The sequence below is a fragment of the Schistocerca piceifrons genome, chromosome 5, assembly GCF_021461385.2.
Source record: "Schistocerca piceifrons isolate TAMUIC-IGC-003096 chromosome 5, iqSchPice1.1, whole genome shotgun sequence".
NCBI lineage: Eukaryota > Metazoa > Arthropoda > Insecta > Orthoptera > Acrididae > Schistocerca > Schistocerca piceifrons.
In genome coordinates this window covers 628,158,033-628,185,024 of record NC_060142.1, presented here as the reverse complement: position 1 = coordinate 628,185,024, position 26,992 = coordinate 628,158,033, and the positions used below count along the sequence as shown (strand labels likewise).

General features: G+C 39.5%; 1 protein-coding gene across 1 annotated transcript in view; it reads right to left on the bottom strand.

Moving 5' to 3' along the window:
- The window catches only part of LOC124799171 (synaptic vesicle glycoprotein 2B-like), a 239,455-nt gene that overhangs the window by 67,556 nt on the left and 144,907 nt on the right, over positions 1–26,992 (bottom strand). Inside the window, exons 6-8 of the mRNA XM_047262709.1 lie at positions 19,199–19,443; positions 15,877–16,055; positions 7,008–7,173 (exon numbers count right to left, since the gene is read on the bottom strand). Coding sequence (XP_047118665.1) covers positions 7,008–7,173; positions 15,877–16,055; positions 19,199–19,443 — 590 coding nt within the window. The remainder of the gene's footprint in view (positions 1–7,007; positions 7,174–15,876; positions 16,056–19,198; positions 19,444–26,992) is intronic.

Genomic DNA, 26,992 nt, shown 5'->3' with positions numbered 1-26,992 from the left:
TCCACTGGTTGTGATTACTTACGTAACAGGAAGCAAAGAGCTGCCCTAATAGGAGTGGCTGAAACAATAAAATCAGAGTGGGGGAACTATTAACTACGGTATTTGCCAAGGCTTGATACTTGGACCACTGATCTTCTTAGTGTATATTAATGATCTATAAACATCAGTAAATAACAAGACAAATATAGTAATTTTTGCTTATGATACAAGTAACTTGGTCAAGGGCATCAAATCCTCAGTGCTGATTATAACTGAAACAATAACAACACAAGTATACAGGTGAAGAATCGTAATGGAAACTATTCTATGCATCAATCTGACATTCGTGAGGAGAATAAAAAATTGCTGTGTTTCTGTTCTACATAATTTATTTGTTCCAAAAAAATTCAGAAGGTATTCTGAAACCACAGAAATGTGCAGCTCATTGTATTACCACAAATGCTGTTATTGTGAAAGATGATGATCTTTGACAAAATGGCAACACAAGTTACTTGCAGATAAATAAAAATAAAATTTCTTTGCATTTGAAACAGTGAGATAACAGGTATGATAAGTATTTCATGAATACCACATTGACTTGTAGTCAAGTTGGACAACAAACAGCAGATGTCATAACTGAAAAAGGTATCTCAAATCAAACAGAAGTCCAAAAATAAACAATTTACACAGAGAATAAAGTCATTGTGTGGGACAAAAAGGAGATTGTAACTACTATCTTGGAACAGCTCTGATGTCGGCATTGTAATACAAAGAACATGGCAAAATACTGAAGCAAGTAATCCAGAAATCAAAGCAACCTTATTATAAGAAAGAAAAAAAAAATTACATCAGGGGCAGCAAAATAAACACCGTGTGGGATATAGTGAAGACACAGACAGGTGGGGCCAAAAAGGAAGAGGACCAGATAGCGCTAAAAATAAATGAGACACTGGTAACAAGTGCATTTAGTGTTGCAAACCTCTTGAACAAGTGCTTTATTTCTGTTACTGACAGTTTTGGATTATCGGGTTCAGTGAACATTGCAATGGAGTACCTGAGACTAGTCTTTAAAAATAACTTCATAAAATGGAAATGACACTCACGTCTCCCAAAGAACTAGCATCCATCTTAAAATCCTTAAAATTTAAGTATTCTAATGGGTATGATAACATATCAATGAAGTTAATCAAAGAGTACTCATGGGAGTTGAGCTCTAACTTTAATTATCTATGTAATCAATCTCTTATCAGCGGAACATTTCTATACTGGCTAAAATATGCTGAAGTTAAGCCTCTTTACAAGAAGGGGGATAAAGAGATACCATCAAACTATCAACCAATTTCACTTTTGCCAGTTCCTGAAAAATATTTGAAAAGGTTGTGTTCAAGCCTCTCCTTAAGCACCTGACTGCAAATAATATATTGTCCAAGTCACAGTTTGAGTTTCTTAAGGGTTCTGATACAGAGAAAGCTATTTACACTTCAGTGAGAATGTACTAATTCATCAGATAATAAATTAGAGGCTACTGGCATTTTCTGTGACCTGTCAGAAACATTTGGCTGTGTGAACCACAGCATTCTCTTAAGTATATTAGAATATTATTATAGTGTCACCGGCAATGCTGCAAAATGGTTTGAGTCTTATCTATCTAATAGGAAACAAAGGGTGTTGCTGTGAAATATCTGTGCAGTAAGCAGTCAGTCTTCATCTGATTGGGAATTAATTACATGTGGTGTTCCTCAAGGTTCCCTCTTGGTTACATTGCTTTTTCTTGTGTACATTAATGACCTCTCATCTGTTACATTGCCAGATGCTAAGTTTGTTTTATTTGCAGAAGATACAAACATTGCAATAAGTAGCAAGTCAAGTACCGATTTAGGAACAGCTGGTAATCAAATTTTCACTGATATTAATAAATTGTTTAAAGCTAATTCACTGTCATTAAACTCTGAAAAGACCCACTATAAGGCAGTTCAGAACCTGTAAGAGAGTTCCTTCCAGCATGTGTATAACATATGAAAAAATGCAGGTCGAAGAGGTTGACAGTGTTATATTTCTGGGATCACAACATGATAATAAATTTATTTGGAAGGGCATACCACAGAATTGCTAAAGCACCTAAACAAGTCTGTATTTGCAGTGAGAATGATGTCAGATGTAGGAGATATAAATATAAAAAATCTTGCATACTTTGCTTACTTTTATTCTATTATGTCACACGGGATCATATTCTGGGGTAACTCATCAAACAGAGCAAAAGTTTTTAGCATGCAGAAGTATGTAATAAGAATCATTTGTGGTGCAAATTGAAGAACATCATGCAGAAACCTGTTCCAGGAACTTTGTATTCTAACCACTGCTTCTCAGTACTTTTATTCCGTAATGAAATTTGTTGCAAGTAATACATCTCTATCTCCAACCAATAGCTCAACACATAGTATCAATACTAAGAATATGAACAATCTACAGTACATAAAGAGCTAAAATCAGTTACCTTGGTCCAAAAAGGGGTCCAGTATTCAGGAACACACAGTTTCAATAAATTGCCAGCAACCATTAAAAACTTGGTTTCAGATGCAGCACAGTTTAAACATACGAGGTGTGGCTAGAAAAAAACCGGACTAGTACTGGTGAAACAATAAAACGAATGCAATAAGGCTGAAAGTCGCGTGGCCTGTCACGTGACTCTCGCTCCGCCTACTGCTCGAGTTTCATCTGCCTCCTGCACTCAGTTTGCCCGTGGCGTCTGTTTTAAGTAGTTGACGTTTTGTCTGTGCGTCGGAAAATGTTGAGTGTACAGAAAGAACAGCGTGTTAACATCAAATTTTGTTTCAAACTAGGAAAATCTGCAAGTGAAACGGTTGTAATGTTACAACAAGTGTACGGCGATGATTGTTTATCGCAAACACAAGTGTTTGAGTGGTTTAAACGATTTAAAGATGGCCGCGAAGACACCAGTGATGACACTCGCACTGGCAGACCATTGTCAGCAAAAACTGATGCAAACATTGAAAAAATCGGTAAACTTGTTCGACAAGATCGCCGTTTAACAATCAGAGCAGTGTCTGAGTTAACAGGAGTTGACAAGGAAAGTGTTAGGCAGATTCTTCATGAAAGTTTCAACATGAACAAAGTGTGTTCAAAAATGGTTCCAAAGTGTCTCACAATTGAACAGAAGGAACGCCGATGAATGATTTGTTCTGACATCCTGGAAAACATTGAAAGTGATCCCACCTTCTTACAAAATGTTATTACTTGTGATGAATCGTGGTTTTTTACTTACGATCCTGAAACTAAACGCCAATCGATGCATTGGAAAACTCCTGGTTCTCCACGACAAAAAAAAGCACGAATGTCAAAATCGAAATTCAAGGCAATGATGATTGTTTTTTTTTTGACATCAAAGGGATTGTGCACATTGATTGGGTACCAGAGGGACAAACAGTGAATCAGCATTACTACATTAGCGTCCTGGCTACCCTACGTGAGCGAGTATGGAGAAAACCGAACGATTTATGGAGAAAAAAGTCATGGATCCTTCACCAAGACAATGCCCCAGCTCACAGTGTGTTGTCAGTGAAGACATTTTTGGCAAGTCAAGTCAGCTTTGAAAGGAACTAGATTTGAGACTGTTGAAGCAGTAAAAGAAAAGGCGACAGAAGTAATGTATGGACTTACCGAAAATGATCTGCAGCATTGCTATGAACAGTGGAAAATTCGTATGGAGTGGTGTAGAGACCGAGGAGGAGAGTACATTGAAGGAGATAACATGAAATTGTAAATAATTGTAAATAAATTTTTTTCCAGCATCAGTCCGGTTTTTTTCTAGCCGCACCTTGTAGTTTGAAAGACTTTTTGATAGGTAACTCCTTCTACCCTATAGATGAGTATCTTAACAGGAACTGTTAGACCAGCTTAAGTAAAATGTCCATTAGATTTTGGCTGTAATAACACTCGGACACAACAGTCAAGATTAGGTATTTTGTGTATGATAATTGGACAGTGTATTAATCCTGTAAATATTAGCAGTTCCAGTTTACTGTAATGTATTCACCTATTTTAACAATCTCCTGACAAATGATCAGGGTAGTAATATTATATTCAAATGTTTTATGTCATTCTTTCTCACATGTTCCAACAAGAATCGTCTCATTTTTGGGTCTATGGAACGAAAGCTGAATCTAATCTTATCTAATCTAATCTCATCAACTCAAAGGTTGGTTTGAAGAAAAAAAATGGTTCAAATGGCTCTGAGCACTATGGGACTCAACTGCTGTGGTCATAAGTCCCCTAGAACTTAGAACTACTTAAACCTAACTAACCTAAGGACAGCACACAACACCCAGCCATCACGAGGCAGAGAAAATCCCTGACCCCGCCGGGAATCGAACCAGGGAACCCGGGTGGTTTGAAGACTTCAGGGCTGTACTTGGCATTGTCCTATCATAGGTGATACACCTTTCCCTTCCTCTGAACATACAATGACTTACAAAATCAGTTATCAGGGATCTACAGTTTAATGCGGACTCTGATCCACAGTAAAAGTTGGCATTTTTCACATTAACAAACATTGCCAGAGGTGAATACATGCCCAAGACTTTTTAAATTATGACATCGGCCATTTGTTGTCAGACTTGAGTCCCAAGTCATGTGGTATCCATTGAATATTTACCATAGCTGTTACCCCACTATTTCAAATGCAAAGCCATTTTTAAAATTTTTGTTTATCTGTGCATAACTTGTATTATCAGTTTATCAAAGATCATCATCCGTCACAGTATCAGCATTTTATCTATTTGTAAGGCACTTGCTTTTGATGAAGAAGAATTTTTCTGTTCATGTAAATACGCTTTGTCCTTCAAAAGTTATCAGTTTACTGATGAATTTGTCAAATGTGTACTAATATATGAACTGAAGCTGAATGCCACAACTTGAGGGGCAGTTGCGGCTTTTCTATTTATTATGTTAGACAATATTATGGAAAGGAAAGTTGCTACTCACCTTATAGCAGAGATACTGAGTTGCAAATAGGCAGAACAAAAAGACTGTCACACATAAAGCTTTCGGCCAGTAAGGCCTTCGTCAAAAATAGACGACAGACACACATACACACACACACACAAATGCAGCTCTCACACGCGACTGCAGTCTCAGACAACTGAAAACACACTGAGCAGCAGCACCAGTGCATGATGGGAATGGTGACTGGGTGGGGGTAAGGAGGAGGCTGGGGCAGGTAGGAGGAAGGATAGTATGGTAGGACTGGCAGACAGTGAAGTGCTGCAGGTTAGACAGAGAGCAGGGGTGATGTTGGGGGGGGGGGGGGGGGGGGGGGAGAAGTAGTGGAAAAGGAGAGAAATAAAAAGACTGGGTGTGATGGTGGAATGATGGCTGTGTAGTGCTGGAATGGGACTATGGAGAGGCTGAATGGGTGAGGATAGTGACTAAGAAAGGTTGAGGCCAGGAGGATTGCGGGAATGTAGGATATATTGCAGGGAAAGTTCCCACCTGTGCAATTTGGAAAAGCTGGTGTTGGTAGGAAGGATCCCGATGCTCAGGCTGTGAAGCAGTCATTGAAAAGAAGAATGTTGTGTTGGGTGGCATGCTCAGCAGTGGGGTGGTCCACTTGTTTCTTGGCCACAGTGTTTTGGTGGCCATTCATGCAGAAAGACAGCTTGCTGGTTGTCATGCCCACATAGAATGCAGCACAGTGGTTGCAGCTTAGCTTGTAGATCACATGCCTGGTTTCACAGGTAGCCCTGCCATTGATGGGATACATGATGTTTATGAATGGACTGGAGTAAGTGGTGGTAGGAGAATGTATAGAACAGGTCTTGCATTTAAATCTATTACAGGGGTATGAGCCATGAGGTAAGGGGTTGGGAGCAGGGGTTTTGTAAGGATGGACAAGTATATTGTGTAGGTTTGGTGGACAGCGGAATACCACTGTGGTAGGGGTGGGAAGGATAGTGTGACAACAGGGAATGCTCCTCTGTGGCCAGACAGTGGGACTTTGGGAGGTGGTGGGAGATTGGAATGATAAGGCATGGGAGATTAGTTTTTGTACAAGTTTGGGAGTATAATTATGGTCTGTGAAGACTTCAGTCTACCCTCAGTGTATTTCAAGAGGGACCACCCATCACTGCAGATGTGACAACCAAGGGTGGCTAGGCTGTATGGAAGGGACTTCTTGGTATGGAATGGGTGGCAGCTTCTTTCCTTTTCTGCTAAACCCCCTTCCCTTCTCCTCCCTGCCCCAGCCTCCTCCTTACCCCCACCCAGTCATCACTCCCGTAATGCACTGGTGCTGCTGCTTGCAGTGTGCTTTCAATTGCCTGTGACTGTAGTCATGTGTGTGATTTGCATGTGCGTGTGTGCGTGTGTGTGTGTGTGTGTGTGTGTGTGTGTGTGTGTGTGTGTGTGTGTGTGTGTGTGTCCATCATCTATTTTTGATGAAGACCTTACTGGCCGAAAGCTTTTTGTGTGACAGTCTGTTTGTTGTGCCTATCTGTGACTCAGCATCTCCACTATATGGTGAGTAGCAACTTTTCTTTTCATAATACTGTTACGTTCCATCCTGCGATTTCCATTATTATGAAAGACACTAATTTTGGGCATTTGAAAACGTAAGCTGAGCATGACAAGTGCTTCTAACACATAACCTATATCTGTATTTAATGCTAATTACATTATTAATAAAATCTGCAGAAATAATTTATTGTAGCTCCATCTCTATATTAACATATACTGAGACATGTTCAGTATCCACATTCTACAGTGTGATCCATGGAGCACCATGTGAAATAATGAATAAATGAATTCTGTTTGCTCTCTTTCCCAAATTTGATTTTAACATTATCTTTTTCCTTCTTCACAGTATTAAAAAAAGTAATTGTGACAGATATTGTCATTCAACTCAGAGTAGAAAAAAAAGGAAAAATGTGATGTTAATAGTGTTTTGTGAATTTATGTGACAAGATATAGAAGGACAGAAACATTCTTAATACTTCTCAGTTAGAACACATTACCACTCCACAAGATCCTGCATTTGCGTCTGTGTCTGCCACACCAGTGAAAGATATCATTTCACAAATTGACACAGATGCATTAGTTGTGTTTGTGTATTTTTGATACTCCTTGTATTCTTCAGCTGATGCAAACATCTGTGGTACCCAGTGACGTATGGTATTTGAACTGGAAATTAAATCAGACTATTACAAATCTGGAAACTGAATGACAGGCTGAGTTGACTTGTGTGTATTATACTAAAATAAAAAAGTTTGTGTATAATGTAAATTACATTTTTTGTGACTTTTGGCATTTCATTTTATAAAAAGGTAATACAGCTCACTTTTGTAGTCAATTCATAGTTTAACGATTACTTTTTTGTGATTATGATTTAGTTATTGTCAACTGAAACTCATGAAACAGTCCGTTGTTGCTTGATGGTGAACATAAAAAGATTATCATTGGTTAACAACTAATTATCTGTACTGTTATGTGAATAGCCATGCTAATAAAGCACCAGCAACTGCATTTATTTAAATATTAATTGTGTGTCTTAACCATAATCTCATTGTGCACTGCTCTTTGCCAGTTATTTTCACCTTCTCTGCTCCTCTCATATCTCCACTCCCCGCACCTGGCAGCATTGCCCTGCCACCATCTAGTCCCTGCATGCACCACCATGCATATTCCACCAGACAGTGCTAACTTCTTTACCACCATGTGTACCACACTATCCTTTCTCCCTTCCCCACCCCATTTTGGATTGCTGTTTTCATTCAATGTGACAGTTTCATTCTGGCTGGAGTGGCCTAAGAGCAGTCATGTGAGGGGTGCTTGCTTGTGTGTGTTTTATTTTCTGAAGGATGCTTTGGTCAAAAGCTCAATGTGTATCAATCTTTTCATTGTGCCTGTCTGCAATTCAGTGCGTCACCTTTATGGTGAATAGCGGTCCATCTTTTTTATAATATTGTTGATAAATAAAACTGGTTGTTTAAATTTATTTAGACTTCATTATAAAAACTGCGGTCATGCATATTTGCATAGTTTGTCATAAATGGTAATACTGGAAATCATATGCTTCATGATAGCCAACATGGTGTTGTAGTTTATGTAACAACAACCAAGAATGGTTCTGCAAATGAAACAAGTGTTTTCTTTGACACTCAAAATGTCATCTTGTTAAACAATTGACAATACAGGAAGGAATAATGGCAGTAATATGAAAAAGATAGATTGCTACTCACCATACGGAGGAGATGTGGAGGTGCAGATGAGCACAACAAAAACACTATTATACATTTGAGCTTTCAGCCAAAATGCATTGTTCTAAAGTAGAAAACACATACATGACCACTGTCTCTGGCCACTGAGGCTGGACTGTGGACAGCAATTGTGCCTCATAGGAAAACAGTCTGTGAGCTGAGTAGGATGTTGAATGGGGAGGAGGAGGTATATTAGAGTAGGGGTGGGGGAATCTGTAATGCTGCTTAGGGAAGCATGTAGGGATATGGTGGGGACAGGGTATGACTGCTAGGGGCTATCGTGAGATTTGAGGTCCTAGGAGGGAGGTAGGAGTGGGGAGAGTGGGAACGGAAAAGGATAGAAGTAGCAGATCCATTTTTGGAGTGGAAGCAGGGAAGGGTGTAGGTCACTGGAGAACAGGGAATAGCTGAGTGGAGATCTCCAGTGACTTATCTCTGCAGTCACATACCACCTCTGACATTCTCATTGTCTGGTCACAAAGGAATGCTCCCCTCATTACTCAGTACCTACCAGGACTGGAACAACTGAATCACATTCTCCATCCTCCTCACCTCTCCCACAGTGGTATTCTGCAGTTCTCTGAACCTACACAATATTATTGTCCATTCCTACTTCACTCTTACTCCCAAACCCTTTCCTCATGGCTCATATCCCTGTAATAGACTTAGATGCTAGACCTGTCCCGTATATCCTCCACTACCACGTACTCTAGTCCTGTCACAGGCATCTCCTATTCTATCAGAGACAGAGCTACCTTTGAAAGCAGACACCTGATATACAAGCTAAGATGCAACCACTGTGCTGCTTTCTACATGGGCACAACAACAAACAAGCTGTCTTCCATCATGTATGACCAATGCATAACTGTGACCAAAAGACAACTGGACCACCCAATTGCTGTATAAGCTGCCCCTCATGATGTGCTCCACTTCAGTGACTGTGTCACAGCCTGCACCATCTGGATCCTTCCTACCAACAACAGTTTTTCTGAATTGTGTAGGCGGGAACTCTCCCTGCAACACATCCTTCAATCCCAAAACCCCTTGGCCTTGATCTTTGCTAGTCCCTGTCTTCCACCTACCTATCCCCTTCCCTGCTCCCATTTCAACACTACACGTACCTTTATCCCACCAACACACCTACTAGTAATTTTCCCTTCTCTAATACTTTTCTTTTATGCTCCCCCCCTCCCCCACCCTTACAACCTCAAACCTGCCAACTGCATCCTGTCCTCATCACATCCCTAAACACTCCCCCAAGCAGCAGTACACTTTCCCCCACCTCTTGCCTGCTACCTCTCCCCCTCATCTTCCTCCTTACCCCTACCACCCAAAGACTGTTTTCCCATCAGGCGCAGTTGCTGTATGATGCAGTCTAGACTCAGCAGCCAAAGGCATTGGTCATGTGTTTGTGAGTTGTTCTGGTGTAAATCTGCATGTTTTCTGCATTACAGGCCTTTTGGCTGAAAGCTCAAATGTATAGCAGTCTTTGGTTGTGCCTGTCTGCAACTCAACATGTCCTCTATACAGTGAATAGCAATCTATCCATTTCATAATAAACATCAGATTTTGTTCTGTTTCTTTTGACAAATTGAAACTGCATAGAGCTGTTTTGTCTTATCAATTCAGTTTACATCAGTTGCTTTTGTCCTCTTTTTTATCTTCTGTTACTTAATATCACCAATTTTGTTGCACTCTACAAAGAGATACTTGTTGATCTGCTCCATTCAGTTCAAAGCTGGTAAACCATAACCATGTAGCGCTGCTGAAAGTGGTCATATATCAATTAATGTAGTATGCTTGAACAAGGGACGTACACCAGCTCAAATATTTATAATGGAATAAAAATTATTTCAAAATCTAGAGATACATCTGTTCCTTCACATAGGTAATTTATCTGTAAAACTCTAAAGATGCACAAGTTACTGAAGAGACAGTACCATACCATCTATTTGCAGGCAATTATGGCCAGCAGATTTACAATGGTCATAAATGAGATACTGTTTGGCAAAAAGTGAAGTATCTATTTGAAACAAAACATGTTAACACCTGCAATAATTACAGAGTCATATTCCCAAAACAAAAGTTTCTGTGTTTTTATGTATTCATCATCATAGTGCAAATGTGAAGTTTCAATGAATTGATTAAAACACAGCAGAAGGGAACAGTATACATACTTGACAAGGGCAACATGTGGATGTGCTAATTCAGTTTTTTTGTATCCACAATGCAGTAGTGCATTACAAAAAGCCAAAGTGGTTACATTATCCAGATCTTTGCTGTAAGCTGTTCTATATCAGTGTGTTTTTAATATTTTCATTGACACTCACATTTGCACACCATTAATGAATATAGGAAGAATGAGCAACTTTAATTTTAGAAAATATGACTCTGATAGTACTGAATGTGTTGATATGTATTGTTTCAAGCAGATGCTACTGTGCTTCTTTTCTCAAAGGCTTGCATAATCGCAATGCAAATGGTCCGATTTTGACAGAGAACCCTTAGTAGTCAATGAAACCATTTGTGGGTGCTATCCGTAAGCCCACAAGTATGAGTGCCATAAATGACACAGACACTCTGAGTATATTGTACAATACATAACCAATTTCTGGCATAGCTTATTACCTCTCGCGCACTGGCACTGTTTCCATGTACATTGATTATGAGGAATTTTCACAGGCACAACATCACTAGCAGAAACTGCAAGATCTGCTTAATGATCATACAATGGACCTTTGCATCGAATCCAGGCTCATACCTTGTGTGACTCATCTAGTTTCCTGATGCATCATAGAACAGCACACACCCACTTGTCCCTCAGCATTTCTGCTGCTTTATCTTTGTGCAACATCACAACCTTGTTCATCCCGGAATGCAACTGTCCACATGCCTAATCACTGAGTGATTTGTTTGGGTGAACATCAGAGAGACTGTAAGTTGTGGACAAGAGGATGTATTCCCTGTCAACAAAGCAAAACCTAATGACACATCCAGCATCCTCTTGGTCACTTTGAAATACCAAAGCATCAGTTCAAGCATATGCACATCAGCCTCATAAGCCCACTGTCTCTGTCAGCTGGCTACTCCATTATATCCTTTTGATCATTGGCCATGTGACACAATGGGAGGAAGAACCCCCGTTCGAACCATCACAGCCAAAAACTGTTGCAAAGGGCCTATACTCCATATGGTGAGAGAAGAGCTCTGACAGTTGACACAGCCTTGGCACATGCACATTGCGTATCCATGATGGCCAATCAGATCATGAGCTTTTGTTTACATTACCGTGGCAATGCCCCAGTGTTGCCGTAGTGCTGGGTGACCATTGCTTTTAGTCAGTTGCGCCATGTGCTATGTTCAGGCTTGTGTGTATACATGTGCATTCTGCTACTTCTGTGAGTTTCTTGCCATGTGTATAAGTGGAAAAGTGTGTACAAGTGTGTATTAGTGGAAAATGGCTGCCTGTAATGCAGAGAAGAGGGCTTTTGGGAAAGGAGCTACGCTGAAATGCTAAGCATGCAAATTTATATACAGATTGCATGTTTACTTTGAAAGGGAAAGGGACAATGGTTGCCCTTTGATATCAGTGAGCAAAGTGGTTCACAGAGTGGCAAAAGTATTGAACATCTCTACAGTGACAGTGAAGAGAGTCACAAATGATAAAGAGGCTGCCAATTCAACTGCAAGCCCTGTTACTGTCATGCCTGGAAAGTTAAGGAAGATATCATGTCCTGTGAATGAAACAGACAACTTTGACAAAAGGGCTATCAGGCAACAAATATATGTTTACTACAGCAGGAAGGAGTATCTGATACTTAAAATGTTGATGGCATCACTATCGGACAGTGGTTTGTACACAGGCAGAATAACAAGTCTCTCCACTGTTTTGAAAAAATTGGCTTCCGTTGGAAAAAGTTCTCAGGATGAAAGGTATTAATGGAACGCGGAGACATTGTAGCATGGAGATGTCATTTCCTGCCCAAGTTGCTGGCAGTGAATCCGGAAAATGTAATGTGGACTGATGAAACATGGGTCAATGTGCGCCATGCATGTTCAGTCACATGGACAGACAACATGCGCCACAGAACTATGAGTGTGCCAAATGGTAAAGGAGGGGGAATATTATTGTTCATGCTGGCTCTATGAACGGTTTTGTGCCTGATATTAAAAAAAAAAAAAAAAAAAAAAAAAAAAAAAAAAAAAAAAAAAAAAAAAAAAAAAAAATAAAAAAAAAAAAAAACTGTCGACTACTACGATGAGATGAATTGCAGGTATATTCCAAGACTGGTTCATTGCTCGTTTGCTACCAAATGTTGGTTCTGGCAGTGTTTTTGTAATCAACAATGTGCCGTACCATTCTGTGCATTTAAATAAGGCACCTACGGCTGCTGCAAGGAGAGGTGAAGTAGTCAGCTTGTTGAAAGATAATAAAATAGGTTCTCAACAGAATTGCGGAAAGTGGGACTTCTGGAGTTAGTGAAACAATACAAGCCACAGAAGATGCATTGTGTGATTGATACATTAGTGGAGAACCACAGTCCAAAGTTATACATCTTCCACTGTACCATTGCCATTACAAAGCAATTGAATTCATCTGGGCTCAAATAAAAGCAGATGATGTGGAATGAAACAAAACCTGTATGTTGCGAGACATAGACAGGCTGCTAAATAAGGCTGTCACACGCATAACACCAGAAAATTGGAAGAATGTCGTGAACCACGTATGGAAAGAAATTACAAGATCAAACATAGAAGAAGGTGTAAGAGAAGAATCTGCTCATAATATTGTAATTTCTTTATCAAATAATGAGGATAGCAGCAGTGGAGATATTGAAGACTATGTGGCCATGACAAGAGATGACCAATCAGATGACAATGATCTTGGGGTTCCTGTGCTCCCACACAAAAAATAGAAGTAATGTCCTTATTCGATATTTTACACATAACATTTGTGCAATTTGCTTTACCTTGTTAATGTTGAAAATCTGATTGTGTGTATTTTTATTTGTGCTGGAACCGTAGTCATGGTAATTTTTTAAATGATGTTACCATTGTTTGATGGTAATAATTTTTATTTTATTGTTATACAATCCAGAGTTTGACCATAGATAATTTTCAAGTACAGTAACTTATTTATATGTCAAAAGATATCAGACTGGTTTGAAATGCAGAGAAATCTAAACCATATAACAATAAAATAAAAATTGTTGCAGTCAAAATCATTAAAGAAAATATTTATGTGTGTGTTTGTGTAAGGTGACAAACACCAGTGGCGCATGCAAAAAAATATTCCACGAAGGAACACACTGGTCAGCAGAATGCTGTTCGTCAGAAATGCTGCAATGAATGACATGGCATTGGTAGGTTTTAAAGGAGCCAAGTGTTGCCACGGGCCGAAGGGTGGGCTGGGAAGGCCTGTCAACCCACTCCCCCACCACTGGCTTGCTGCCCGTCCATGCTGAATGCTGGCAACTGCCCTACCAGCTGTCGGAGCTCTTCTCTTGATGTATGGAGTATAGTGTCTACTCGGGTCACTTATTTTAGATGCCCATCATCTGTCAGAATGAACCAGGGTGGACAGTTTGAATCAAACTTAGCCTCAAACTTTGCAGCTTATGCGGCATCATTCGTTTCAGAAAAATGGGCGTATCATCAACAGAGTAATGAGCTCATTGAGAGAAGGCACTGTACCCTCAAGGTAGCCCTAAAGTGCTATGGAGGTCAGTGGACTGACACTCTCCTCTGGATACCTCTAGGTGTGCACACAGCTCACAAATGTGACCCGGATGCCTCACTTGCTGAGCTGCTGTGCTGTTAGACACGGCTCCTCCTGTGCAATTTCTCTTTACATTGATCTTCCCCCATCACATCTTCTCTACCCTCCTTCATCAACTGAATGAAAAAGTTGGGGGCAACTCCAAATACCTCTCCCTTTCCCTCATTCTATGCTGAAAATCTTGCTCTTTAAAAGATCTTGCGTACTACAGATTCGTCACACTTCAAGACAAAATTATATGTGCGACCATTCACCGGCTTTATCCTAGCCCCATAAAGTGCTTCGTCATGGAACTCACACATTTGATATCTTGCTGGCTGGCAAGCCTGTCACTGTCTCTCTCAACAGACTCAAACCAGCTCGGACACCCTGCAACGATCTTGTGGTTACTGATCCCTCACCGCTTACTGAGTTCTTGCCTAACACATACTTCTCTTCTTTGGATGCATCTACCCCTTTCAGTGTGTGCCTGGATGTGCAATTTTTCCACCCTGAAGATATTCTGTTGCTGGTGCTAACCTAACAGTCGGAGGGAAGCAGGCAGGCTGCGAGGTTTCAAGTGACAATGAGAACACTACTTTTCTGAGACATTTCCACTGCCTACAGGCATCGATACCTTGATCCTCTCTGTTCATTTCAGCAGTGACGGCCATCTCACTGTCACTGTCACACTTTCCACCCCAGGCCCTGAGTTTGCGTAGATGCTGCCTGGCTCCAATGTGCGCCCTGCTGTTCCCTCATTCCCACCGCCCACCATGCTTTCTCGCATGGGCTGCACCATTTGCATTGCTGTACACCAGCATGATTATGAAATATATGCCTTATGGTATACATCCAGTACTTGAGGCAATCCGCACCGCCTCCCCTAGCTGTCAGCTCACCACTGGGCTCCACACTACTGGGTTGAGGGAGGGGGGGCAGGGCAGCTCTGTTGGGACAGCAATATCGCTAAACAGTGAGAACTATGACGCAGACTCTCTCTAACTTGGCAGTGTGGTTTTGGACATTTGGTTATTGTAGTCTGCTGACATATACTGTTATATGTATTGTGTTTTTCTTACCCTGTCATCATTATGTAACAGAGTTCCACAAAGTCCACAATAATGTAGAACTACTGAAACGTGTCATAACAGATGACAAAACATGGGTGTATGGGTGTGATGTGATACTAAGGCTCAAATCATATTAGTGGAAGCATTCTGGATTGACAAGACCAAAGAAAGCTCACCAGGTGTGTGAGTAGGGAGGTTGTGCATACTGTTTTCTCCAGTTTCAACAGCATAGTGAATCATGAGTTCCTGCCAAAAAGGGAAATGATCAATAAGGAATACTACCTACATGGCCAACACCATCTGTGGGAAGCGATTTAAAATAAATAAATAAACACGGCCAGACTCATGGCAAAACAGTTCATGGCTTTTGCTCCACAACAAGACTCTTGCTCACATTTCATTTCTTGTTTACAAATTTGTAGCAAAAAACTACACTGTAATAATGTCCTAGCCTGCATATACACCAGATATGGATCTGTGTGAAGGAAATGAAAATTGATGATACCCTCATATATTGCCTGTGTCTGTCTGAATGTTTGTTAGAGCACTATGTAAATATTTGAAGTAAATTGGTCAAGAGCTTTTCAAGAATTTTTCTAACAATATTTCGCTACACTATATAATTTTTCAACAGATGATGCTCCAGAAGGAATATTCAAGCAACATTTCGTCAAAATTTTGAAGCAATCAATGAAGATCTATGGAGATTTAAGATTTTGAACAAAAACATTTAAATTTTTAGTTATATAGAATCTAACATTATGAGCATGTATAAAATAGTTTTGTTATTATTTACCTAAGCAGAGCACCATAATTAAGAATCATAATCATAATTGTTCTATTTCGTAGTGGCTTTAACAAAAGTAATTTTGCATCTTTCAAGGCAAATCTTAGTAATGAACAGGCGCTCTTTCTGCTCTCATTGGTTGTTAATGGATCAGGTACTGCTTGAACTTCTTCCTTCAACTTCTTAACCTGGAAAAAATTATTTCAAATAATTAGAAATTTGTAACTACATAAATATGAATAACAACTGCTTAAACACAAGTGGTTGATAAGAATATGAAGCAAGAGCTTCCACAAAAGTTTGCTTAAAGATAAAGACAAAAGAGAGAAATAGATTCAAAGAAAAGTGTCAGAAATTAACGTTTCCCAAGCATTCTTCCCGCCAAAGAATAAGCAAATAATCACTAACAAGAAGATAATATCTTTATTCATCTTTAGTTGCCATTAACCATTAACATAACGGAATACGCTTTATGTCTTATACCTAATACCGATATGTTCAGTTCTATACATAATTACAGACGTTAACCATACACACTTCAGTTTTAACACATGCTTTGTATATTTTATTACATGCCCAATCTCTGATATTTATACTTAATTATATACACAATTACAAGCATTTATATTGAATTACCTACACAACTACAAACACTTAGCCACATATTTTAAATTTTAACATATGTTCACATTTTCTTCATCAAAAAATTCTGTTACATTATGAAATGGATTTTCAGGCAGCCAGCTGTACAGTTTTCTTTGAAATAATTTAAGAAGGCATGGATCATGCTGAGGGTGGTAATTTGTTAAAGATTATTAGGGAGCTGACTATGGGTGACTGGGCTGTTTTTACTAGTCTGTCTCTCAGAATATCCATTTTAATTTTTCTTCTGGTGTTGTGTTGGTGTATATCTCCTCTTATACGAAATTCTTTGATATTTGCTTTAATTTACAGTGATGAGACATAGTAGAGATGATATACGCAAATTATTACAAATCAGTAGTTTGTTATTGCAAAGACCAGTGAGATATGAGGAGGGGGAGAGAGGAGATGGAGAGAACAAGCTATTTTTTTATGGTAGAAACAGCCATAGATTCAAAGGTAAACAAACAAGGAGGTTTCACACAGAACATGTTACATGAGCATGGTACTGTCCAGTGATTCACGTATTACAGTCTATAGATCTCCATCCTAAAATTTTCAAAATTTCTTGAAAGATAAAAGTATTTATTTATTCATTTATTTATCCAATAAAATCATTTATACATAATGTATGACAGCTGTTGGATAATATTTTAGAGTGTAGTAACATAAGAGACTAATTCTAGTTCGTTGCCCATATAATCAGACACAATGTAAAAACAATTGTTTATTAAAGGATTTGACAGAGTATTTCAGTGTGTTTACTTGAATGGTGCTCTTCATAATTTCTGACAGCTTACTTTGTAATACTACACCTGAATAATAAGTATCCTTTTAACACAGAGGTGTGCTGGAACGCTTTACATGAATACTTTTTCTTAACCTAATATGTTGCTCAGTGTTTGGGATAAAGACAGTCTCCTTCTTTATCGTTCTCTTCTTTACAAGTAGTACAATTTCTAAAGCATAAATGCAGGGAAGAGGAAGAAAATTTAAATCTCTAAAAAAAAGTTTACTTGAAATACTATTGTTTGCTGTTTTTAATATTCTAATTATTCTCTTTTGCTTGCTTCCTGAATGTTGTTAGGGCATGAGGAGGAATTACTCCACAAGAAAGCCATCATATCTTAATAGCAAATGTATCTGAGAAAAATACACAGTTTTTACAAAAACAACTAGAGTGGCCAGCATGTTCTCCAGAAATGAACCCTATCAAACATGCCTGGGATGGATTGAAAAGGGCTGTTTATGGACGACGTGACCCACCAACCACTCTGAGGGATCTATGCTGAATCACTGTTGAGGAGTGGGACAATCTGGACCAACAGTGCCTTGATGAAATTGTGGATAGTATGCCATGATGAATACAGGTATGCATCAATGCAAGAGGATGTGCTACTGGGTATTAGAGGCACTGGTGTGTACAGCAATCTAGACCACCACCTCTGAAGGTCTCGCTGTATGGTGGTACAACATGCAATGTGTGGTTTTCATGAGCAATAAAAAGGGCAGAAATGATGTATATAATGATCTCTATTCCAATTTTCTATACAGGTTTTGGAACTCTTGGAACCAAAGTGATGCAAAACTTTTTTGATGTGTGTATTTGTATGTGTAACATTTTGTTTGCAAATAGTTTCTGTTATTACTCATAAATAACATTAAATCACTAAATGGAAAATAAATGCAACAATTCCAATGTTTATTAAGGTACTGCTGTGGAATATTTCGTTATTATATCCACATAAAACCATATTTATCATTTCTACGAGTATATCCTTTTTTGGCCTTAGCTGCATTGCTCCACAAGATTACTCCCAAATTTTTTTATAGAGTATCTGTATCTTTTTACTTCATTCCTCTTGTTCAAGTAATATTTGAAATATCTCAAGAAAACATTACTATTCTCTACAATGAAAACTTCAGATTGGGATATCAACAATATTAGGAAAAAGACAGACTGCTACTCTCCATAAAGATGACATGTTGAGTTTTAGACATGCACAACAGAAAGATTGTTACACATTTAGCTTTTGGCCAAAGCCTTCTTCAGAAATGAAAATACACACACACACACACTGATAGAAGCAAGCTCATCTCGTGCATGCATGATTGCCACCTCTGGTATTCCTGTCCGAGCTACCAGAGATGGTATTCATGTGTGCATGAGGGTGCTTGCTTATATGAATGTGTGTGGTGTGTGTGTGTGTGTGTGTGTGTGTGTGTGTGTGTGTGTGTGTGTGTGTGTGTATTTTCTTTTCTGAAGAAGGCTTTGGCCAAAAGCTAACTGTGTAACAAACTTTTCATTGTGGCTGTCTGCAACTCAACATATATTCTTTGAAAGAAAACAGCCCTCGGTCACTATTTTTAATGAAGGCTTTGGCCAAAAGCTAACTGTGTAACAGTCTTTTCATTGTGGCTGTCCGCAACTCAACATATATTCTTTACAGTGAGTAACAAACTATCCTTTTCACAATTCGTTAAAAATAGTGACTGAGGGCTGTTTTCTTTCAATTGTAACTATTCATGGTTTCTGAACGTGCAGCCATGTACAAAAGTTTGTTGTCTTCAGTAGTTTTTTTGAAATGCAGATCTGAAAATTACTGACAGATATTTTGACAAGGGGTGGGTTTAAAACATTTTGAATTTACTATTCTACTTTCATATGAGTAAAAGGCAGCATACATACTGGATATGTCTCTGGTTCCTTTCCAGTGTTGTGTTTGTATACAGTTTTAAAAGCTTGCAATGCTTCCTCTGATCGACCTTTTGTCATAAGAAACTTTGGAGCTTCAGGACATAGGTAAATGAGGAATGCTGCTAAAAAGCTTGACAATGCACCCACAGTCACAAACATTCTCCAGGAGTTGTATGTAATGTAGCCATCAAAAAATGTCACAGACCAGGGTAGAGGAATTATGAGCCATGCAACAGCTGTTGAGAAAAAAATATTTACTTTTATTTAAAAAGTATAAAGTGAGATAAAAAGTGAGTTTTGAACAATCACTGAGCCTCTATATTGTATGAGGATAATACACATATTTTTCTTGTTATAGAAATTGACTGCTGAAGCATATTGTGAAATTAGAGAAAATACTTCATCTTGAAATAATCTTTTTTGGCCTGGAATTTTTACTTAACATCTTTAGGCATAATATGGGCCTTATTGAGAGATTTATGTACAAATACTTATGTAATACAATACATTTCTAAAACATTTATGATATATCAGTTATTTTTCTGTCCCAGTTGTACATTTTTTATACTGTATAACTAGTTCTACATTTACGTATGTACTCTGCAAGTCACCATATGGTGCATGGCAGAGGGTGTTTTGTAACATATTAGTAATTTCCTCTCCTGTTCCACTCTTAAATAGAGTGAGGGGAAAAAGACTGCCTATATACTTCTGTATTAGCCCTAATTTCTAATTTATTGTCTTTGTGATATGCAAAATTTACATTTGTGGTGGCAGAATTGTTTTTCAGTTAGCTTCAAATGCTGGTTCTGTCAAATTTGCAATAATTTTTTGTGAAAAGAATGTCATCTTCCATACTGTCACTCTGATTTCAGTTCATGAAGCTTCTCTGTAATATTCATGTGTTGACTGAATCTACTGTCAACAACTACAGCAACCTACCTCTGAATTACTTCAATGTATCGCTTTAACCTGCCCTGGTGCGGGACCCAAACACTCAAGCAGTTCTCAAGAATGAGTTCTACATGTGGCCTCCTGTATAGATGAGTGACACTTTTCTAAAATTCTTCCAATAAACCAAAGTTGACCAGTCACCTTCTCTACTGCAATGCCTATATGCTCATTCCATTTCAAGTCACTTTGCAGCGTTACACCTAGAAACTTAATCAATATGACTATGTCAAGCAGCACACTGCCCATGCTATACTCAAACATTACGGGTTTGTTTCTCCAACTCATCCGATTTAACTGCCATTTTTCTACAAGTAAAGCAAGCTGCCTTTCATCACAACAACCTCCTGTATAGATGAGTGACACTTTTCTAAAATTCTCCCAGTAAACCAAAGTTGACCAGTCACCTTCTCTACTGCAATGCTTATATGCTCCTTCCATTTCAAGTCACTTTGCAGCATTACACCTAGAAACTTAATCAATATGACTGTGTCAAGCACCACAGTACCCATGCTATACTCAAACATTACGGGTTCATTTCTCCAACTCATCTGATTTAACTACTATTTTTCTACAATTAAAGCAAGCTGCCCTTCATCACACCAACTATAAATTTTGTCTAAAATATCTTGTATCCAGCTACAGTTACTCAATGTTGACACATTCCTATACACCACAGTGCCATTTGTAAATGGCCACAGATTGCTGCTCACCCTGTCTGTCAGATGATTTATGTACATTTAGAATAAAGTAGCCCTCTCGCACTTCCCTGGGGCACCCCTGATGATATCACAGCCTCTGGTGGACAATTTCCATTGAGGGCAATATACTGGGTTCTTTTACATAAGAGGTCCTAGAGGCACTCATACATCTGGGAACATAATCTTTGTGCTCCAACCTACACTAACAGTCTGCAGTTTCCAGAAATCTAGAAATATGAAATCTGCCTGTTGCCCTCCATTCGTGGTTCACGGGATATCTTGTGAGGAAAGAGCAAGCTGAGTTTTGCATGAATGATACTTTCTAAACCCATGCAGATGTGTTGACAAAAGGTTCTCTACCTCAAGCAAATTTCTTGTATTCAAACTCAGAATAAGTTCAAGAATTCTGCAGCAAACTGACGCTAAGGATATCAGTCTGTAATTTTGTGAGTCTGTTCGTTCACTCTTATTATATACAGGAGTCGTCTGCACTTTTTTCCACTCATAGGGACTTCACACTGGATGATAGATTCACGACAGATGCAATCTGAGTAAGAGGCCAATGTCACAGGGTCCTCTCTGTAAAACTGAATCATGATTCTATCCAGGTTTTGTGACTTACTTGTTTGCAGCTCTTTCAGTTCCTCTCCTCACCAGGGAAGTCTATTAATGTGCCCTCCATACAGGGATCTGTGTGACAGTCAAATGATGGTATGTTTGTACAATCTTCCTGAGTGAATGATGACATAAAAGTGAAATTTAAAACTTCAGAACTATGAAAAGAATAGACTGCTACTCATCATGTAGAGGAGATGCTGAGTCACAGACAGGCACAACAAAAAGACTGTTAAACATGTGAGCTTTTGGCCAAAAGGTCTTCTTCTAAGAAATACAACACAAACAAATTCATGCAAGCACAACTCACACACACACACACACACACACACACACACACACACACACACACACACACACACACACTCACCCACTCACATGACCACTGTCTCCGGCCACTGAGGCCAGGCAGCGAGCAACTGCGTATGATGGGAGAAGGAATCTGGGAGGTGGGGGCTAAGTAGGTGGCAAGGGGGAGGGATAGCACAGTAGGGGTAGGGGATGGCAAAGTGCTGCATCTGGGTGCATCCTGTTCACTAATAACATCAGCATATTGCATACTGTATCCAGCCCAGAAACTTTGGAGTCAAAAGCAGAAAGTTCTATGAATATGTTTTCTGAGTGCTTCACTGAAAACAAACTCATTGGAAATACTGAAAAAACAGTTTGTGTCAACTTTCATTTATTTCCTTCATCTAATCAAATGTCTATTGAAGCACATTTAGAAAATGAACCCCTTGATAATGTAAGCAATACAAAATTTTTTGGTCTGTGGGTTCAGCAAGACTTAAAGGTTGGACACACTTATAAATATCTTGTCCAGAAAACTCTCATCCATGTGCTGCAGTCTAAGAATATTAAAGCCAAGCAAAAGAACAGCACCACAGGCATACTGAGCACAGTCCATTCACTGCTTCATTATGGCATCGTTTTCTGGGTGCACTCAACTCACATTGTAAAGGTTTATAGAGTTTAAGAAGGGGCTCTAAGAATAATTTATGGCCTTAAAAAGATGAAGTTCTGTAAATTTCATTTTACTGAGCTTGGTGTTCTGAATGTTCCAAGCTTGTTCATTTATGAAGCTGTCCTGTTCACTAGAGTCTCCCTGTTGAAAACAGACAAACTAACAAAGAAAAAAATGTGCACAACTGTTGTACCAGAGGTAAATCAAATACACACCAAAAATATCACAGAACAACACCCTGTCAGAGGAGCATAATTAACATTGGTGTAATACTACACAATAAGATACCAGAGGAAATAAAGACCGCTATGTATCCAATATAGAAAATTAAAATAAATGCGTTTCTAATAAAGCACTGTTTCTATTCTGTAAAATAATTTCTGATTGTGTAACAAATTTGCCAGCTATTTACTAATACTATGTATTACTACAACTTTTGTTTGACCTGTCCAATTTCAAGTGTACAGTTGATGCTGTATGACAAAACTGGACCAACAAAAAACCAGTCAACGGACGTGGTGAGGACAGGGTAGAGCAGTTGTTAAGTGCAATTAGCCAGTTAGTCGGAGGGAGGACAGCCAAATGTGTTTAATTCAGCATCTCTCTATCTGTAGCCCAATGCTTTGTTTTACACCTATTATGAAGTTATCTCTTGTTTCTATAGAAGTTTCTTTACAGTGACTGTATACCATGGAGGATCTCTCCCATTATGAACTGTTCTACTGGGCACACATCTATCCAGTGCAAAGTTAACTATTCTTTTAAACTTGCTGTAATTCCTCTACACACTCCTGCCCTGTAATGACAGTTTCAAGTTCCTCATTGAGGTATGACACTGCTGATTTTTTATTTACTTTACTGAAGCTATATATCTTTCTTCTTGTTTTAGTTGTAATTTGCTAATCATTGTTGCCACAACCACAGAATGGTCATTGATACCAGTTTCAATGTGGACATCCTCAGATTAGATAAGATTTGTTTTCTGTTCCATAGGTCCATGCTGAGGAGATCCTCGTGGATGTGGAACATGTCAATATTTTTTTTAAGCTGAAATAACAATACTAATAGTATGAATATATACAATACATCATTTGTTTCTATTAAAAAATTCACCAATGGAGTAAGAGTTGGCCACTAGTAAGTCTTTCAGGCTCCTTTTAAACTGATCTTTATTTGTAAGAGGTCATGTATGTTTTTCGCCATTAGATCCAACATATTTTCATTGTGAATGGGGCTGCTAACTATTTGTTGTAGGTAGATTTCAGAGATGGCATATTAATGTTTCACAGGATGTCTTATCATGCCCATCACTAACAAAACTGTATTTTTTTTCCAATTGTTGGATGATGCAGTGTGATTAGGGAACTTACATGCAAATAAACTGAGGTTTTCTCTACAGTTTTCAGTTACACCTGGAGATGAGTCTGATGGGTGACAGAAGGACCCAGTTACCATTTGGTGCCCACTCCTGATCAGTGGATTTGAGTGTATTGTCTACTGCAACAAATACTCCAACTCCATTTCCAGTTTGCCTATCCTTTTGATATACACTTTAATTTTCCCCAAAATTCTCACTGCTATCAATTTAAGGTTTCATCCCACTTTCTGTACCAGTATTATGTGAGTTACACTGCTTTTCAAGAGTGCTTCAAACTCTTCCGCTTTGATGCAAGTGCTAAGGCAGTTTACCATTAGGATTTTAATACTGTCATCTATGAGAGGCATTTCTTTCAGTCTTATACAGGTACGTCTGGGTTTCCTACAGCTATCATAATCTGGACTGGATGGAGAGTCACCTAATCTAAATCCATTGTGAGCACCTCACACACAGTCAGCAACCTGAGTAGCAGCCTATTATGTGCAGTGCACACCTGACCCATTTATGGGAACTGTACAGTTCTCAACCCTATAGTGCAAGTCCAGGAAGTGGCAGTGTGGCTTGTCACAGAATCTTCAAAGTCTCTGGTTCAGTCCTTCCACTTGACTCAGAACCAAAGAGCCATGATCAGTTCTGGGGACAATTCTGCGAATTGTGAGCTTTGTTGAACTCCATGCACAAGGCTGGTCTTCTCAACCTTCTCTGTCAGTCACTGGAATGACCCAAGAATGATGTTGGAACACAGACAACAGATATAATTTGTTCCATTGTGTGCCACAATCTGCAGCTGGCTGCATCATGTTCCTCAATGGCTGATGGAATAGACTCTCCAGCACACTGAATGAGGCCCCCAGGCATACACAGTGAGTGCACCTGGTGTCCTTTCCTCCTTGGTGCCATTTCCCTACGGGGTACCATCAACTGCAAATGATTAATAGACCTCTTGACCCCAGAGAAAACAGGTTACCCTGAAACAGGTGAAATGAGTCCCAGTGGCTCAGTTTCAGTTTCAGTGAATGACAGCACCCCTAACTTGTTGATTTGGGGAATTGTTTACAACATCCTGGGTCGTCCCTGGTCCTCATCAACCCTGTACAGGACACCTAGACCTACCACTGACATACACTCATGATCAAGTGGATGAGTAATTACAAAGCCTGTACTTTCTGCAGAGGAGACAGGATCCACAGAAGAGGACAGAGCTTGAGGTATCTCTGGTGCTGGTATCACAGGTACATGACTCTCGGCAGCTTTTCCAACACACCATTTTGCAGGAGCTGCCAATTATTTGACAATAGTCAGGGTAATTTTGAGCATCATCCTGTGTTCGAGAACAGTATTCACAGTGGGGCTGCAGTCTGGCTGGTGCAGTGTATTACAGGGCAGTGAATAAATAACTTTAAATTAAGCTTTCTGATTATCTTTTAATCTGCTGAGCTAAACATTTGCTAATTTCCTAGAAGAATTGAAGCAAATACACAAATGAGATTTCTATTAAGGCAACACAGAAACCCGCGATAAAAATTAACAGTTTCTTAAAAAAAATTGAGGTTATTTATAATCATTAGCAAATTTAAAAAACAGAGTTAATTTATGATAAATATAGATGATATATAGGGCTGAAATTAACCTGAGTTCACCTACATCTGTTACTCAGTCTAGATAATTTCACAATTAAACTCAGTTTATCTTGACTGAAATGAACACTTCCTCTCCTATGTCATCTAATCTGTCTCTTTGGTATACGTTCCATTCCTTGCTAAATTTGAGTGCAAAAACTTTCCATCTCAAACTACCACCTAGCCTACAAGATCTCCATGTGCACTCCACAAGTACTCTTCTACCCAAGTAACTGCTTACTTTATGTAGAGCACTCCTGAATTATGGGGAATCCTACAATTCTTCACCCATAGGAGCTGAGGATGGCCTCAATCTTCCTAGATCATCTTCAGATCTGTGTAGTTACGTCAGAATTGTGTCTGCATCAGAACTACACTTCATAATATGTGACAGTATGTTTCTTCATTGGACTCGCACTACACATGAAAGTTTGATCTTGCAGTTTGTAACTTATGAGCAGTGTCACTTATTTTTTGATAAATAGGTCATATATGGCAGATGCTCTTTCATTTTTTACGTCTTTATTATTCTTGGTTCTGAAAGAAGTACACCATGAATCATGATGCTAAAGTTCCAGTATTTTTTGGCTCTGTGATGTAATCCCTGATAGGTAGGAAGAGAATCTATCTTTTCATCATGTAAACTGTTATGTATTACTTCACTATCACATTGACTACTAAAAAAGCTATCCTGTGCCATTGATGCAACTCACTACTGTGCTGGTGTTCTCCCAGCCCTAACTACGAATTATAATGCAACTAACTGGGCTCGCCCCGCCAACACAGCAGCTCTAAACACACACACACACACACACACACACACACACACACACACACACACACAAGTTATTTTCTTAGGGCTGTCCCTCTATCCTGCACTAGCCTCTTTCGCATCCTGCATCACTTCCCAATGTACAACACACAACTGTCTGTACCCACAGATGGATGAGCTGCCTTTGCTCCCACAGCCATTCCTTTCTCCCTGCTGTATCTCCCTATCCTTCTGCCATCCTAGACCATCCACCATTTCCAAGAATACCATCCAGTTGACTCAGGGGATAGCATCAGGACAGTGATCTTGTTGATACTACACTCCTGGAAATGGAAAAAAGAACACATTGACACCGGTGTGTCAGACCCACCATACTTGCTCCGGACACTGCGAGAGGGTTGTACAAGCAATGATCACACGCGCGGCACAGCGGACACACCAGGAACCGCGGTGTTGGCCGTTGAATGGCGCTAGCTGCGCAGCATTTGTGCACCGCCGCCGTCAGTGTCAGCCAGTTTGCCGTGGCATACGGAGCTCCATTGCAGTCTTTAATACTGGTAGCATGCCGCGACAGTGTGGACGTGAACCGTATGTGCAGTTGACGGACTTTGAGCGAGGGCGTATAGTGGGCATGCGGGAGGCCGGGTGGACGTACCGCCGAATTGCTCAACACGTGGGGCGTGAGGTCTCCACAGTACATCGATGTTGTCGCCAGTGGTCGGCGGAAGGTGCACGTGCCCGTCGACCTGGGACCGGACCGCAGCGGCGCACGGATGCACGCCAAG